Source organism: Saccopteryx leptura, chromosome 5, assembly GCF_036850995.1.
Source record: "Saccopteryx leptura isolate mSacLep1 chromosome 5, mSacLep1_pri_phased_curated, whole genome shotgun sequence".
Taxonomy (NCBI): Eukaryota; Metazoa; Chordata; class Mammalia; order Chiroptera; family Emballonuridae; genus Saccopteryx; species Saccopteryx leptura.
In genome coordinates, this window is record NC_089507.1 from 188,558,681 (window position 1) to 188,577,337 (window position 18,657).

Here is an 18,657-nt window from a genome sequence, read left to right on the forward strand (position 1 = left end):
TGCAAATACAGACCTTAACCACCTTATACCACTTGGCCAGGTTAATTATAGCAAATGCCTAATGAGTTGATATTCCAGTAACAGCTCTCTCCTTCCCTCTCACCTGGACCATTGCTGTCTCCTTGGTGGATATTCTTCCCTATTCCAATTTTTTTCTACTAAGTGCAAGCAGGTTAACAGGTCTAAAAACCAGCTCCAACTACCATGCTCAAACCCCTATAATGGCTCCTTAGTGCCCATCACATACTATGCAAATATTCAAAGCCCTCCACAATTGGGACCTAACCTGTAGTTCTAGTCTTACCTCCACTAGTCTTCCTCACATAGAAACCACCATTTCTCAGTGGCCTTAAATAACATACTAGATCAAAGAGATTTAATTGATATCTTCAGAGCCCTCCCCACCCCCAAAGCAGCAGAATATACATTCTTTTCAAGTGCACATGGAACATTTTCTAGGATAGACCACATGTTAGGACACAAAACAAGTCTCAATAAATTTAAGAAGGCTGAAATCATATCAACCATTTTTCTGACCATAGAGATCTAGAAATCAATCACAAGAGAAAAACTGAAAAACACACAAAGACATGGAGGCTAAAAAAACATGTTACTATACAATGGATGGGTTAACAACGAGTTCAAGGAAGAAATCAAGTTACATGGAAACAAATGAAAATGAAAACACAACAACCCAAGAATCCATGGGACACAACAAAAGCAGTCTTAAAAGGGAAATTCATAGCATTACAGACTTATTTCAAGCAAAAACTGCAAAACTTTTAAATAAACAACCTAACTTTTCATTTAAGGGACTTGGAAACGAACAAAGAACAAAGCTCAAAGTGAGTAGAAGGAAGGAAATAATAAAGATAAGAGTGGAAATATACAAAAATGTCTAAAAAAATTATGAAAAATCAATAAAACTAAGAGCTTGTTCTTTGAAAAGATAAACAAGTTTATAAACCATTAGCCAGACTCATCAAGAAAAAGACAGCACCCAAAATAAATAAAATCAGAATGAAAGAGGAGAAGTAACAACTGACACCAAAGAAATACAAAAGATTGTATGAAAATACTACAAACAACTATATGCCAATGAATTGGACAATGCAGACAAACTGATAAATTTCTAGAAACATAAAATCTTGCAAAACTGAATCAGAAAGAACCAGAGAATGTGGACAGACAGATTACAACTAGTGAAATTAAAGCAGTAATAAAAAAACTCCCAACAAGAATAAAGCCCTGGATAGAATGGCTTCACCAGTGAATTTCAGCAAACATTCAAAGAACTAACATGTATCCTTCTTAAGGTATTCCAAAAAATTCAAGAGGAGGGAAGACTCCCAAGCTCATTTTAGAAGGCCAGCATTATCCTAATACCAAAACCAGATAAAGACACTACAAAGAAAAAATATATATATTGGCCAATATCCCTGATGAAGACAGATGCTAAAATCCTCAAAAAAATATTAGCAAACCGGATCCAGCAATATATTAAAAAGATCACACACAATGAACAGTAGGATTTATTCTGAGATGCAAGGTTAGTAAAATATCCACAAATCAACACATCACACTAACAAAATGAAGGCTAAAACGACATGATCATATCAATAGTTGCAGAAGAAGCATTTGATAAAATTCAGCACCAATTTATGATAAAAACTCTCAGCCAAGTGGGAAAAGAGGGAACATACCTCAACATAATAAAGGCCAGATATGACAAACCCACAGCTGACTTCATATTCAGTGGGAAAAAAACTACAAGTGTTCCCTTTAAGATAAAAAACAAGACAGGGATGTCTGCTTTTACCATTCTTATTCAACATAGTACTGGAATTCCTAGCCACAGCAATCAGACAAGAAAGAGAAATAAAAGGCACCCAGTTTGGAAAAGAAGTAAAACTCTTATTATTTGCAGATGGCATGATACCATACATAGAGAACCCTAAAGATTCCACTCCAAAACTACCAGAACTGATAAATGAGTTCAGTAAAGTAGCAGGATACAAAATAAATATCCAGAAATAAGCTGCAATTTTATACACTAATAATATTTATCAGAAAGGGAAAGTAAGAAAATAATACCATTTACAATTGCTTCAAAAAGAATAAAATATGCACCCCTATGTTCATTGCAGAGTTATTTATAATAGCCAAGATTTGGAAACAGCCCAAGTACCCATCACTAGAGAGGACAAAAAAACTGTGGTACATTTATACAATGGAATACTACTTGGCTGTAAAAGAAGAAAATCTTATTTTTGCACCAGCATGGATGAACCTGGAGGGTATTACAGTAAGTGAAATAAGCCAAGCAGAGAAAGACAAATACCATATGATTTTACTCATATGTGGAATCTAGTGAATGAAACTAACAAAATAGAAACAGACTCATAGATAAAGGAGAACTGACTGATGGCTGTCCAAAGGAAGGGGTTTGGGGGTCTTGGTGAAAAAGGTGAAGGGATTAAGCAAAAAACAACTTCACAACCAACACTATGGTGATTATAAGAGGGAGATGGGTAACGGTGGAGGTAGGAAAGGGTCAAGTGGGAATATTGGTGATGGAAGGAGACTTGAATTGGGGTAGTGAACATATAATACAATACACAGATGATGTATTGTAGAATTATACACCTGAAACCTACATTATTTTATTAACCAATGTCATCCCAATCAATTCAATAAAAATAATAAAATTTTAAAATAAAAAATCCCCACATATTTCAGGGATCCTGGGTATGTTTAAAGTTTGATTCCTCATTGCTGTCATATATGGTAAAGTTTGAAAAGCCAGAAAACCAAAATTATCAACCAGTTAGTATTTATTCATTAAATCTTAAAATATCGCATTGAGATAAGTGGTAGTCTGCTTTCTATTTCATGGAAGGGGAAACTGAGTCACAGAATTCATTATCTGAAACTCACTCCCTGCCTTGAAATATCACAACACTGAAATACAAGTTGTTGGAGGATCAGAATTACAATTCAAAATGATCAATTTTATCAATTATTTGTGGAGCAGAATCAGAAGTTCAAAGTTCTATCCAATAATTCCTGTTTTATTCTTCCATTTCTTCTTCTGAAAAATAAGAATGACAGAATGCAGATCCTGAACATTCTGGTGCCGGGTACTGTGTAAACTATAAGCCACTTGTGTATCCCTTTACTCTAATTAGGTGATGTTTGAGACTGTCATCACCTTAATATTTAAACAAAGTAAAGATTTAGGCAATAGCAATCCCTACCACGAAGGGTAGCTTGGGCTGCATTTTAACAGATGTAGGTTAACTGGCTTATTTTACTACTAGAATTGAGTTAACTGGAAGGCCCCATTAAGAGAGTAATATATTCAAATGAAACTCAAAGTTAAGAAAGTGCAGATAGTTGTGAAGATTCCAAGAGCAAACCTCTATATGGTTAATTTTTAAAATCCCTGTTTCCTAGCTTATATACTAAAATCATCCAAGGAAGCTCAACTAGATTTTCTTTCCAATTCGCAGATCAACTTGGAGACGGTCATTAGCCTCTGACTTTATTGTTGTTGGCTGGACCTGTTTGACATCATTTCCTCCGTGGACATCTTGTCTTGGGGAAATGAGGGGGGAGCTGGCCTCCTCGCACACCTAGGAAAGGCCCTGACGGCTCCAGGCTGAGAAAGCATTGCTCGTGCACACACTCGCCCCACGACCCAGCCCCAGTGTGCCGGGGTGATGAAGTGGTTCCTAGTTAACTGCCTGTGAGTCACGCTGGAGCTCCTTGGAGCCTCCAGAAGCAGCAGGAGAGCATGCGCAGTGCAACCCGGCTCGCTGTTCCCAGGTAGGCAGTAAACGGTGAAACTGAACAAGAAACAATCACACATGTTTGGAAATACTCTCACTTAGTAGTACTTCAATTTCATGGAAAGCAGGTCGGAATCTTCATTCCTGAATTTTCTTCCTTCTCTGGGGCAAGCTAATCATGCAAAAGGTCTGACTACCCAAGAATTCCGTTTCTTACCGGGACCCTGTGAGCCCCCGAGGCAGCGAAGGCGTATCCCTCTCTTGAGGAAATAGGCTGTGATCTGAACGCCAAAACCTGTGCGGAGAAAGAGGACATCATCAGGTTACAAGCTTGTTTCTCACTGCATCCCCTGGGCCAAGCCGTCAGTGCCTGCCATCCAGCATGCATTCAGTAATTACTCAGCAAATGAAGGAGTACAAGAATTGATAGGGGGCCTCACTGAGAGGAAGGGTGAACATTATAATCTTGGCTCTTCTACGAGGCCCGGCCTCAGCACCTGGGATAATCCCTGGTCCCTGAAGTGGCTTAGTCACTTCATCTGTAAAATTGACTAAATGAGGAGGTCTGACTCAGGGCACATACAGGAACAGAGTGATGTTTTTGTCTCTCTCTTTCTCCCTTCCTCTCTCTCTAAAATCAATAAATAAATGAGAGAGAGAGAGGAGAGACTTAAAAACCAGGCCCTCACAAGGGATCATTAATTCAGGCTGAGCTGGCACATACATAGTAGATCTTAGTCACCTTCTCATACTCCTTACTTATGAGCTCACAAAAAGAATAATTTAATACCTATTTTAAAATGTGTGAATTTTGCCTATAAATAAGTTATTCTAATTCAAGTACAGTAAAGTCTTTATATAGAATACAATAGAAAAAAATGAGTAAAAACAATTCATCAGAATGACTAAAAAGACCAAGAACACCAAGTATTGTCAAGAATGGGGAAAAACTAGAATTCTCAGACCCTGCTGAGAGAAGTACAAATTGGTACAGCCACTTTCAAAATCTGCTTGAATATCTTAAGCAGGATTTAAGCATGAATACACAAGTGTTCATAATAACACTTTCCATAATAGTCCCAACCTGGAACCAGTGCAAATACCCATTAATAGAATTTTTTTTAATTAAAAAAGGTGGTGGTGGGGATAGTCACACAATGAAATACTACACTGCTGTAAAAATGAATGAACTACAACTACAGGCCATGTCAGTGATAAATCTCACGAATAGAATGTTAAGTGAAGAAGCCTGGTACAGAGGAGTACACTCGATCTCTGAAAACAGATATTCCCACTCACATTATAGGGCGGCAAGAGACTGTCAGGTGATTCACAAAAAGTACAAGCAGAGTTCCTCTCTCCCTCCCTCCTTCCCTCTGTCTGTCCCTCCCTCCCTCCTTCCCTATGTCTGTCCCTCCCTTCCTCCCCTTTCAGTCCTCCTCCAGGTATAAACTACTCTGTTTGACGACTTTCCCGAAAAGATCAAATAAAAAACGTCCCCATTAACATGTACTGTACTTGGGGCAAGAATCAGAAGTGAAAGCCAAAGAGCGAGGGTCTCCGAGTTCTACACCAACCTCAGTGACAGTATTTTAACCACGAAATTGGAGAAGCCAGGGGTATGGGAGGCGGTCTCCAGGTCCTCCCGAGTCCATGACCAGGAAGGTTTTGAAATGACTTGTACATAAAGAACACAAAGAAGTTCCCACTTTTATATTCGGTATCTTTCCAACACTCCTGTAGAAAGATCCAGAACACCAGTGACCACAGACTCGATGTTCTGTCCACCTAAGTACGGCTCTGACAGCACAACTGCTTTAGTCACAGGGATTGTAAAACAATAGTGACAGCTATGACAGGATAATCTCCAGAGGAGTTGAGATGAATTATTTTCCTAACACACTTGCAATAGATTGCATTTGGGTCGTGTGTTTCCTCCTTAATATGTCAAAATGTGCACATCGTTGGCATTATTCGAGTCCTTCTAAACAAAGACTTCATTCCTCAGGTCACGGAGAGAGTCAAAGTGACTTCCACTTCTGTTTATTTGTCATACTGCTGGGGAAGGGAAACTTTAGGAGAGAAGTCCTCTACAATTTGAGATTCATAAACACACATAGAAAATATTAAACTGATTTAAAAAACAATGACCTATAATATGAGTGTTCCAAAGGACTGAACAAAAAATAATAATGCAATGCCTAAGTCATTCTCCCTTTGTTGGCTGATTATACTTAACCCTTGTAGCTCTCACTGATTGTGATTCAGATGCTGGGTTTGAAATTTCAAAAATATTCTCTGTACATAATCTTCAGCAATAAATATTATTATTAGGAAGAGGCTAAATCTAAAGTTGACTATGAAAGCCACAGCTCTGAGCTCAGGAAGCCTGGTATCTGGAGATACCATTTGAGTGATAATAACTGGAGCCTACTCGGGTCAGCTGAACAATTCAAGCCTCACTATGACACCTTCCCCTATAGAAAAAGAAAGCAGAATAAGGCAAATTCCAGCTAAGTGATTTATTACTGGGATTACTGGGACAACTGAATTTATTAAAACCCTTTCCCCTATATTCCCTGCTCTCAGGATAGGATTATGGTAAGAGGAATCATTCCTAAACTGGCCTCTTGTTATGGTTTCAATGGAAAACCCTGCCTAGTGGTACCTATAATAGAAACAACAAGTTTAACATGTTAAAAATATATATATATATATGTTTTTTGCATCTGCTTATTCCAAATGTCATTGGCCAGAGGAAAGTTCATTGCTCAAAGAGAAACTTAAAAGAGAGATTAAACATAATAGGTAGTTGTGCGGGTTCTTATGGCAAACTAATTTTGATATAAAAACAGAAAAGTCACTTCTGATGAAATATACTGCAATGAAATCCTTAGGGACATGTATTTTCATTTATCCACAGATAACAGGCAGTGATGCAAACTACAGTACTCTTATCTCTGCTCTTTAATGCAAGCGCCGTCAGAGTTCAGGCCACTGAGACTTCGGACTTACCCAGGGCTAAAGCAAAGCTCTGCTATGCTCTCAAGCCACACAGCAACTTGGCAAGCAATCCAGGAGGCCCTCTGCTCTCCCTTCCAGGGGCACCAGCTCCCAGCTTGCTACGCTGCTGTTCTCGATGCACAGATCTCGTGTTAGTGGGAGACTGTGGGGCTGGCGGTGGTTGGGCGGGGCCAAAATGAAAATCATAAAATGATAACCTTTTCATTTGAAAATGAGTTGACAATGGTATTCCCAGGTTTTCAGGCACTTGTAAATCACATTTAAGTACGCCTGTTTTCTTGCTAATTTTTGTGGTCCTCCTGAAAGACTGTCGTTAGACACAGGAAGAGATTGTAGTTCAAGGAAGGACATTTCTGTGAGGAAAGCACCTTTCCACCAGTGGTCTTCAGGTATATGTATTTCCAGAAATAATTTCTATTCCCGCACTGCTAATATATCACATGGTTTCCAATACAAGCAAGAGTTCACCTTCTCTCCTGGTCTCTAACCAATGGCCAAAGTCTCCAGTCCCTCTGCCTCCTACATCCCACAATTTATAAAGAGCTGCTTCTCTCCACCTTTCTACAGACAATCTCCCAGCTCACAGTGAAGCCCAAAGTGACCTGTTACCAGGCTTGGCTCACTGTTCACTAAAGAACATTAATCTCCAAAAAAAAAGGGCGGAGCGGGAGTCTGTAACATTCAGGAGAGGAAGAAAGGGTGGTTCACATATAAGGAAAAATCAGAGTCCTGACTATATTTTAGTTCATATTCTAAGAGAAACTGCTCCAAACTGGCTTTATTAGGAACCCAGAGACTTTGTGAATAGAAAGGGGAAAACAACAATAGCAGAAAAAAAAAATTAAATATGAGTTGAACAAATTCCTTCCTGGCTTAGCAAGGCAGCAGATTAGTTTTAAGTCATACTGTGCTCCAATGAGTAATGCTTTTTAAGGGAGTGGTCATTTCTGGGGGTTGTTTTATTTCATAGTCCCAAGATACTGAGAGCAAATATCCAACATGAGATTTTACTGTAAAACCATCCAGCCTCACTTGTTTTCCAGGGGACGCATGGCCAAGATGACTTGAGCTTCCCCAAGGCTGCCAAAGGGAGTCTGTGGTGTGGTGGAAAGCCCTCTCTCATGGCTATTATGAGGCTAGTCCCTGGGAGCCTGGGAAACGGCCTCTGAGAGGTCTGGCAGGTAAGCACCGCTTCGCAGTGGGTTCTACCCACCACCACATGGTGCCTCTCCCAAACCACAAGGCTCAGGAAGCCATGTCCCACAGTCTTCTCTCTGGGGGGACTTCTTCACTGGGGTTCCAGTATCAGACCACAACTGGGAAGCATCAGGAAAAATTTCAAACATCCAGGAAAGTGGAGAAACAGTGCCAAGAACACTCTAAAACTCACCGTCTAAACCCAGTAATGAATAATATTTTGTCATATTTCATATACATATTTGACAAACCATGACAAGAAAATTAGATATCATGATACTTTATTATTGAATATGGAAGCACAGACTCCCAAACAATAAGGACATATATATACATCATCAACATAACTGAGGTCACAACTGAGCAAGACATCATTGCTCAAGTAAATAACTAGTCCACATTCAAATTTCTCAATCTACCTCCAAAATGTAATCTCTGATTTTCCTCCTGAACTAGGACAGAACTAAAAACCATGCAATGAATTTGGTTACATCTGCTATACCTCCTGTAATGTAGAATAATCTCTCTCCTGGGTTTTTTTTTTCCATAACTCTGACCTTTTCAAGAGATGAATAACACTCTCCCCATTTGGAGGTTGAATATATATACAGTGTATACATTTTTTGGGTGTGTCTGACAGAGACAGAGAGAGACAGACAGACAGATAGGGAGGGACAGACAGGAAGGGAGAGAGATGGGAAGCATCAATTCTTCATTGCGGCTTCTTAGTCTCCTTAGTTGTTCACTGATTGCTTTCTCATATGTGCCTTGACCGAGGGCTACAGCAGAGCGAGTGACCCCTTGCTCAGGCTAGTGACCTTGGACTCAAGCCAGCGGCTTTGGGCTTCAAGCCAGTGGCTTTGGGCTTCAAGCCAGCGACCATGGACTCATATCTATGATCCTACACTCAAGCCAGTGCCACCACACTCAAGCTGGTGAGTCCATGCTCAAGCCAGCAACCTCGGGGTTTCGAACCTGGGTCCTCTGTGTCCCAGTATGACACTCTATCCACTGCACCATCGCCTGGTCAGGCTGAATATACATATTTTTAAGCTCAGTTGCCTAAATACATTTTAAACCTGTATGCTCTTTTTTAACACCAGCATTTATTAATTTTGATGACTTCTTTAACTCCTACAGGAAACAGCAGGTGCAGACTGAAACTCTAATTACGATTCAAAGTCTAGAACAAAGATGACTTGAAGATGTAGTCCTAAAACTAATTTCAAAGAATCAAACCTTAAATTTACAGCACATGTAAGCTTACCTAAGCAGGTCAAACAGTGGTCTCATATATATATTTTTTTAATTAAGTGAGAGGCGGGAAGGCAGAGAGACAGACTCCTGCATGCGCCCTGATCAGGATCCACCCAACAAGCCCCCTATGGGGCGATGCTCTGTTCATCTGGGGCCATTACTCCGTTGCTCAGCAACTGAGTTGTTTTAGTGCCTACAGCAAAGCCATGGTGCTATCCTCAGAGTCCAGAGCCAACTTGCTCAAATGAGCCATGGCTGTGGAAGGGTGAGAGAGATAGGGGTAGGAGGTGGGTGGCCAGGGCCCGTGGTCTCATACTTGTTTTAAGGAAGGGTACTTGATAGCAATCAAGTGACTATGTGCTGACCTAGAAGCAGCTGGGTACTGTGTGCCAGCCAGTTTAAACCTGTGCCTGCCCCAGTCTGAGGTCACGAGTCAGTTATCATTCTCTATCTGAAGACTTGGGTGACATTGAATAAGAGTGTATGTAGGACGGAAGGGCTGATATCTACCAATCACTGAAAATGTCTTAGATATTACACTAGAACAGGAACATATAAAGTATTTAAAGGAGAGAAGATGAGTGGTAAAGCCATTTTGTTCAGAAAAAATGAAGTTGTGACTGTGTCTGTTAGGAAAGATGCACCTGTCCTTACCAGGAGGCTCAAGGCAAAGAAATGACAAGTGAGAACATAAAGAAAGGCTAAGTGTGAGGTAGGACTTTTGAAAAAAGCTTTGATGGGCCCCTTTGAAACACAGATAGGCCCAAGTGTGACCTTCACCACTGTTGGTGACGGATGTGGCTGGAGAAGGGGGTCGTTTTGTGGGAACCAAAAAACAAGAGTCCTGTCATCAGTCTAAGAATACACACACAGGATCCCAGTATAAGAACACAGTTGGGAAACAATTTGGGTGGCTAAGTGGAATATTTGGTCCTGGGCTAAAAATTTTGCTTATTACCCAAAACATTCAGAGATTCCAAAAAGGTTCCCTTGAGATAACATTTCATATCCTTAAATAAGGACAGTACTGGACTCTGAGTCACAATAAAGCTATGTCTATTTGATGCCAAAACAAATGGGCCAAACTGGTTAGCTCCATGAAAAAAAACAAAAACTATAAACAAAATAATTACTTGAAGCCAAATGTACTTAGGAAAAATCATATTTTCTGCCTGTCACCTCACTGACTGTACGTAATACCACTGACCACAAGTGCTATTAATTTTACTATCTATAGGGTTCATCACAGATTGCTAACACAGAATGATAAAGCATCCCAGGGAAGACAAATTCAGAAATGGTCATGGCAGATTTCTTTACCATATGCTTTATTTGTAAAAATATGCCTTTAACATTAAAAATAAAGCTCATGTGCCTGACCTGTGGTAGCGCAGTGGATAAAGCGCCAACCTGGAATGCTGAGGTCGCCAGTTCGAAACCCTGGGCTTGCCTGGTCAAGGCACATGTGGAAGTTTATGCTTCCTCTTGCTCCTCCCTTCTTCTCTCTCTCTCTCTCTTACTCTCTCTCTCCTTTCTCTAAAAATAAATAAATAAAATCTAAAAAAAAAGTAAAAAAAAATAAAGACCATGCTTAGATCGTAGGCAAGCACAGATAAATTAATACTTAAAATGGTGGTTCCCCCAATCATAATTCTACCAGAATATGCATAATGATGAAAATAATATAAGTGTACTTATAAAACTCAAAGTTCTCTCCTAAACTTTTCACTCATCTTTAAATAACTATGCACAGAAGAAACAGATTTTTCATTAATCCTTCTAAATAAGGCAGCTGTTTTTTGGGGGTTTTGTTTTGATTGATTGATTTTAGAAAGACAGAGAGAGGAAGGGGAGGGGGGGAGCATTCATTATATTGTTCCACTTAGTTGTGCATTCATTGGTTGCTTCCCATATGTGCCCTGACTGAGGATTGAACCCACAACCTTGTTGTTTTGGGATGACGCTCTAACCAACCGAGCTAACCAGCCAGGGCTGAGGTAGCTGGCTTTATGAACTGTTGACTGTTCAAACAGGCTCCTTTGCAATAGCTTTCAAACTTCCTGTACTTAAGATGAGGAACATCAGATGCAACAACTCCCCTGTGGCCTCCCTGTTTTGCAGGGGGCTCATTCCAACTCTCAGGTACCCTAACCATGTGCAATGGGAAAGACTTCATGAACCACTATTGTAACAGACTCGTGGAATCATAGCACAAGAAAGATCTTTGAGAAGTCATCCAGTCTACTTCCCACTTGTGAGCCAGGACCGTATTTAAATCATATCCACATATTTTAATCTTATTCAAATTAGTGGTGCTGACATTGGTTGATAAATTCTGTAAATTTCAAGTGTATATTCTATGATACATCATCTGTATATTGCATATGTGTTCACCATATAAAGCCAAATCTTATTCCATTACCATTATTTGACCCCCTTTACCCTCTCGTATTTCCCCTTACTCAATTCCCCTTTGGACACTATCATTTAAAAGCAATACCAAAATGCCAAAAGGAAAGATGCCATACCTACCCATGTGCAACTCAATTTTTCCTTTGTCATCTGAATTGAGGTTGCAAACTTAAATGCTGAAGGCACAAGACAGCTAACAGGGAACGTCTGGGTCCCACTAGAAAACCGGAGAAAGCACACGCCTGGTTCAAAGGGAACAGAGGTTCCTGAACTCGAGCCATCAGCTGCCATTGAAACCTAGGGCACAGGGTACCAGATTTGGGGCCTCTCCAGAAAAGCTCAAAATCTAAATTTTCACATGAAATCTCCCAAATTTTAAAGTAGCAATGAATTCATATTTTAAAAATTTACTGTGCGATCCAAAAAAAATATTTTTAAGGGCTGCTTTAGCTTCACACAGCCAGTTGGCAATCTCCAATCTAAATTCCTCATACCTGAGGTGTCCTAGGCAGTGCTAAAGTAAAGTTGGCCACTATCAAAAGCTTGAAGATGTGGTCGGTTTCAACTAGTCCTTTAAACCCAGGTCCTTAACCTCACCCTATCCACATTTATCCACATTTAAATCATCTTCCTCAGACGTCTAAGACCTGACAATAAAGATACACTTAAGGGTTTGACTTTTTGTGGAGGGAAATGGAAAGATTATACTATATTAGAAAACATTAATTGTATGACTGTGTGAGATCTGTATTTTTTCTAAAATCACAAAACCTACATTAATAATAACAGGATTTGAAAAAATTAAGTCATATACCATGTTCTTGGCTAGAAGGGCTAAACATCATAAAGATGTGAATTGTCCCCATATTTATTTATTTCACAAACATACACCGAGTGACTATTATGTACCAGACAATTCCAATCAAAATCACAATAAAAATGTCACTTTTTGGGGGCAAGAGGAGAAGGAAGTTTAGAAGTTGCCAAAAATCATTCTAAAATTTATCTAGAAATATAAGTAAAAAGAGTTAAGGAAACAAAAATATATTTTTTTTCCTAATTAAAAGTACTGTATAGAGTACTTAATGTACTAAAAATAAAACTAGACAGAAACAAAAATGTATAAAGAGAAAGTTAAATTATCAATAATCTGACCACCTAGAGACATTTTGTCACATTAACTTGTGATATCCTTCAAGTCTTCTCTCAAGATATATAAACACATATATTACTATTTCTTTTTACCAACATGAAGTCACATAAATGTTGCTTTGAAACCTAATTATAAAAAAAACCCCTGAATGTCATGAACATTGGCTTTGTGTATGGTATCAGTGAGGACTATACTTTTACTCTTTCCCAAGTGAATAACCAACTGAATATTCACTAGAAGGTACCCAGTAATCTGTAATGTCAGCTCTGTCACATATCAGCCTCTCTGAGTTATTTTATTCCATTGACTTATCAGTCAATACACAATGTGCCAATGACCAGAGCTTTAGAGATAATAAATCTTAATATCAAGTAGTGGGAGCTCCTCTCCTGATTCCCAGCATTGTTTGTACTCTTCATCAAGAGTATTTAGAATTATTCTTTGCCCTTTATGGTTTTTACAGAGCTTTTGGTACTAGCTTGTCAAGTTGCTGGGGGAAAAAATGTTGTTGGGAGTTTGATTAGAAAGGCATTGAATCTATAGATCAATTTAGAGAAAACTAACATCTTTATGATAATGAGACTTCCTATTCATTTAAAATGGTAAATCTACCAATTATTCTTAAGAATTTATAAAATGTCTTTCAAAAAAGTTTAAACTTTTCTACTTAAAGTCTTTGCATACTAAGTTTATCATGAGGTACACTTCCTGGTTTTTATTATTGCCATTGTACATGTTTGTTCCTAAAAATTACATTTTCCAATTGTCTGCTGTTGCAATTGACCTCTGTAGGTTAACCTGCAGGTGGAAAACCTGGTAACCCCTCTTATTAATTCTAATAATTGGTCTGTATATTTTCCTTGAACTTTTCTACATAAGCAATCATTTACCCCCAAAATAACACTTTTCTTCATTTCTAATTTTTTTCACCTGTATTTTTGTCCTTGTCTTATTGCTTGGGCTGAACCTCCAGTAAGTGTTGAATATTGTAGTAAGCATCTTTTTGGTTCTCTGGATTAGAAAAGGAACATTTTAATGTTTCACCACTTATAAAAATATTTGCTCTAAATTTTTATAGATGCAATCCTAATTTTCTCAAAATTTTTATTATGAATGGTGGCTGCTTTTTCTGTATCTAGTAAAATTATCATATGTATTGTTCTCCTATAATTTATTAACATTGTATATAGTACTAATAAGCTTTCTAATGCTGAACCAACTTTGCATGATGTCATTTTTTTCTACATTGCCAAATTTGGCTTGCTAATATTTAGTTTAGAATTTCTGCTTTTATGTTTGAATGAGATCGGCTTATAATTTTTCTATTTTATTGTCCTTATCTTACTTTAGTGTCAAGTTATACTCACCTCATAAAATGAGTTGGAGGTGTTAACTCTTATTCAAGTGTATAAAACTGGAATTATCTAGTTCTTAAATTCTGGGAGAACTCACCTGGTAAACTATCTGGACCTGATACTTTAAGTTGTGGTCCAAATTCTTTAACAGGATCTATTTAGATTTTCTACTTATTCTTAATTCAATTTTATGTTCTATGAATTTTTCCTTTTCATCTGAGTTTTCAAATTTATTAGGATCAAGTTGTTCTTAACAGTTTTTAGTAGTCTTTTAGTGCACTGACATTTAACTGCATCTGTTTCACTGTTAGTATTTCGATTTCTAATCATTCTATTCACCTCACCTCCTCCTTGATCTTGATCACTTTTCTTCTTGAAAATTTATTTCAAAGAACTGAATTTTATCTACTTAAAAAGATTCTTTCTAATATATATTTTCTGTACAATTAATTTCTTTATACTCTTCTGTTTCCCTCCTCTGTTTTCCTTGAGTTTTTTCATTCGTTCTTTACCTAACTTCTTAAGCTAGATTCTTAACTCATTCATTTTCAGCCTTTTTTCCTTTCTTATATGAGAATTTTAAGGTTAGAGCCCTTTGCAAGTGGTTCAGTGGATAGAGCATTGTTCTGGAGGTCGTGGATTTGAATCCCAGTCATGGCACATACATGAACCAACCAATGAGTACACAACTAAGTGGAATAACAAGTTGATGCTTCTCTCTCTCTCTCCTTTCCCTCACCCCACTTCCTCTCTCTCTCTTTAATCAATAAAAAATATTTTAAAAATTAATTTTAATCTTACAGATAAATACTACTGAAAAGCAAGCTGTAGCAGGAACATTAGCATCAAATCCAAAACCTTTAAGGCAGAGAACATTATTAAAGATAAAAAAGGCCAGTGAATATTGATTAGAGGCTCAATTCATTGAAAATATAATAATTTTAAAACTATATATATGTAGTACAGCTTCTAAAAAGATCATGAAAAATGAACAGAACTAAAGGGAAACCTATAAATCTACCATCATAAGGGGAGATTTCAACCCATTCTCATCAATTAATTGATCAATAAGATAAAAAGGATATAGAAGGTTTGACTTAAAAAACAACAAGCTTAAACCAATGGACATTTTTTGAACACTGAATTCAACCAGAAAATACTCATTATTATCAAACATAGAGAGAACATTTATGAAATTAAACCATATTAGACTCTAATTTAAGCAAGCTTCAAAAAAAATACGATCACACTAATAGATCACATTTTCTGACAACAAAATTAACTTAGATGTTAATAATAGAGGGATACTTTTGGAAACTAAAAAGCATATTTGTATATAATATATAGAAATCTTAACTGAAATCAGAAAACATTTAAAACTGAATGGTAATTACAAGATTACTTTCCAAAACTTGTAGGTTGACAATTATTTTTTCTTGGTACCTTGAAGAAATCATTCCAGTGTTTTGGCTTCCATCTTTACTCTCTCTCTTTCTCTCTCTTTTTTTTAGGTGAGAGGAGTGAGGCAGACTCCAGCAGGTGCCCCAACCCGGATCCACCTGGCAACCCCATCTGGGGCTGATGCTCAAGTACTGAGCTATTTTTAGCTCCTGAGAGTGATGTATTCCAACTGAGCTATCCTCAGCACCTAGGGCCACGCCTGAAGCAATCAAGCCACTGGCTGCAGAAGGAGAAGAGGGAGAGAGGCAGATGGTCGCTTCTGTGTGCCCTGACTGGGAATTGAACCTGGGATCCCCATACACAGGGCCACATTTTTACTCTTGATTGATTGATTCAAAGATGATCTTCCTTTTTCTTCTTAGAGCTTTTAAGAGCTCTTTTATGTCTCCAGTGTTTTGGAGTTTAGTACAATTTTTTTTAGAAATTTTTTGTTGGGATCTGTTGGGCTTTCTTAGACCAGAGATTATATCTTTCATCACTTTTAGAAAGTTGTCAGTCTTTTTCACTTTGATTCTTGCCTCCGATGCCTTTTTCGCTGTTCTTCCTGAACTCTGATTTTTCTTATGCTGGATCTGTTTTATCCTGTACTAATTTGCCTGAAACCCTGACTGGTACAGTATTGCCACATCACATTACAGAAACGCACATACATAACCCTAATCCAAGTTCCTAGCAAAGAATAATGCCATGTGTACTTCCCCTTATTCATGCCAACCTTGAGCAATATCAATTTTCACCTCCCTAACAGGTTAACAGTCGTAACTCACAAACATTATTTCAGATGCTTATAATTTATTTGTATTTCTACATCTATTCACTTATTTCTATTAAGGTGTATAGCTTTTTTTAAAAATTAATTTTAATGGGGTGACATTGATCAATCAGGGTACATAGGTTCAGAGAAAACATCTCCAGGTTATTTTGACATCTGATTATGTTGCATACCCATCACCCAAAGTCAAATAGTCTTCCATCACCTTCTATCTGGTTTTCTTTGTGCCTCTCCCCTCCTCCCCCCCCCCCCCCCCGGTAACCACCACACTCTTGTCCATGTCCCTGAGTCTCACCTTTATGTCCCACCCATGTATGGAATCATATAGTTCTTAGTTTTTTCTGATTTACTTATTTCACTCAGTATAATGTTATCAAGGTCCATCCATGTTGTTGTAAATGATCCTATGTCATCATTTCTTATGGCTGAGTAGTACTCCATAGTATATATGTACCACATCTTCTTTATCCAGTCATCCACTGAAGGTCCCCTTGGTTGTTTCCATGTCTTGGCCACTGTGAACAATGCTGCAGTGAACATAGGACTGCATGTGTCTCCACGTACCAGTGTTTTTGAGTTATGTGGGTATATTCCCAGTAGAGGGACTGCTGGGTCATATGGTAGCTCCATTCTTAATTTTTTGAGGAATCACCATACTTTCTTCCATAATGGTTGTACTACTTTACATTCCCACCAACAGTGGATGAGGGTTCCCCCTTCTCCACAGCCTCTCCAACACTTGCCACCATCTTTCCTGTTGATAATAGCCAATCCAACATGTGTGAGGTGGTATCTCATGGCAGTTTTGATTTGCATTTCTCCAATAGCTAATGAAGATGAGCATGGCTTCAAATATCTGCTGGCCATTTGTATTTCTTCCTGGGAGAAGTGTCTGTTCATGTCCTCTTCCCATTTTTTCATTGGATTGTTTGCTTCTTTTTTGTTGAGTTTTATGAGTTCTTTGTATATTTTGGATATCAGGCCCTTATCTGTGCTGTCATTTCAAAATATCATCTCCCATTTAGTTGGCTGTCCATTTGTCCTGTCATCAGTCTCCTCTGCTGTGCAAAATTCTCAGTCTGATGTAGCCCCATTCATCTATCTTTGTCTTCCCTTCCCCTGCCCTTGGAGTCAAATTCATAAATTGCTCTTTGTAACTAAGGTAAATGAGTTTAGTACCTATGCCCTCCTCCATGTAATCTATTGTTTCAGGTCTTATATTTAGGTCTTCGATCCATTTTGAATTAATTTTAGTACAAGGGGACAAACTGTAGTCGAGTTTCATTCTTTTGCACGTGGCTTTACAAACTGAAACTGGGTGTATAGCTTTTTAAAATTTATTTTCCCTTATTTTGTAAGCATGATTTTATAATAAATGCATCAACCTTTTATCTAAAAACATTTTCTTCCCATCTTATTTATATTTATATTTTTGTTTATAGTATTTTTTTTTGCCAAAGTATTTTCCACTTTTATTTAGTCAAACCGGTTATTTTTATGTTCTGATATAAAGGCTTTCCCTATGCCAAAAGAAAAAAAATCACATTATTTTCTCATAATATTTTAACTTTATGTTTCAATCAAAGATCACAACCTAGTGGTCTACAAAGGTGCACATAGTGGTGTAAAATTTTCTAAACTACAACAGTACAAACATTTTAAAGACTGGGAGAGTTTATATGAAAATACAGATTTTCAGCTTCTCTTGTAAAATCAGAATATGTAGCACAAGGGGCTGCATTTCCTCAACCACATAGAGAGTTAAAAATGGCAGAAGTTACTGCAAGCCAAGTGGGAGAAAAAGAAGATCACTGGTAGTCAGAGGACTAATGAGAAAGAGACACATGCAAGGGACACTTGAGAGGTGGAATCAGAGACAGGTTTGGTGGTCAACAACCAACTTGTGCAGAGACAAGGGAGTCCAATCCTGGTTTTTCTAGCTTTGATGACTAGATGAATGGTGGCTTGCTAAGTAACAGGGAGGGTGGGAGAGTTGGTGAGATAATGAATGAAGCTTTAGAAAGAGTGATCTATGAGATAGCTGGGTGAAGCTGTCTGGGAAGCAAATGGAAATAAGGGCTGGAGTTCAGAGAAGTGAAGCTTGGAGATTTACATACAGAGGCAACTCCAGGCAAAGGGTAAAAAGGTCCATGGTGGAGCATGTCAAGTGAGAAACGAAAACTAGGGTGGAATCAACACTTGAGGGACAGCAGAGAAAAAGGGACCCACAAGGCG

General features: G+C 38.1%; 1 protein-coding gene across 1 annotated transcript in view; it reads right to left on the reverse strand.

The window, feature by feature from the left end:
* SLX4IP (SLX4 interacting protein) overlaps nt 1-18,657 on the reverse strand; it is a 229,692-nt gene that overhangs the window by 26,422 nt on the left and 184,613 nt on the right. The window contains 1 exon segment of the mRNA XM_066387141.1: nt 4,009-4,086. Coding sequence (XP_066243238.1) covers nt 4,009-4,086 — 78 coding nt within the window.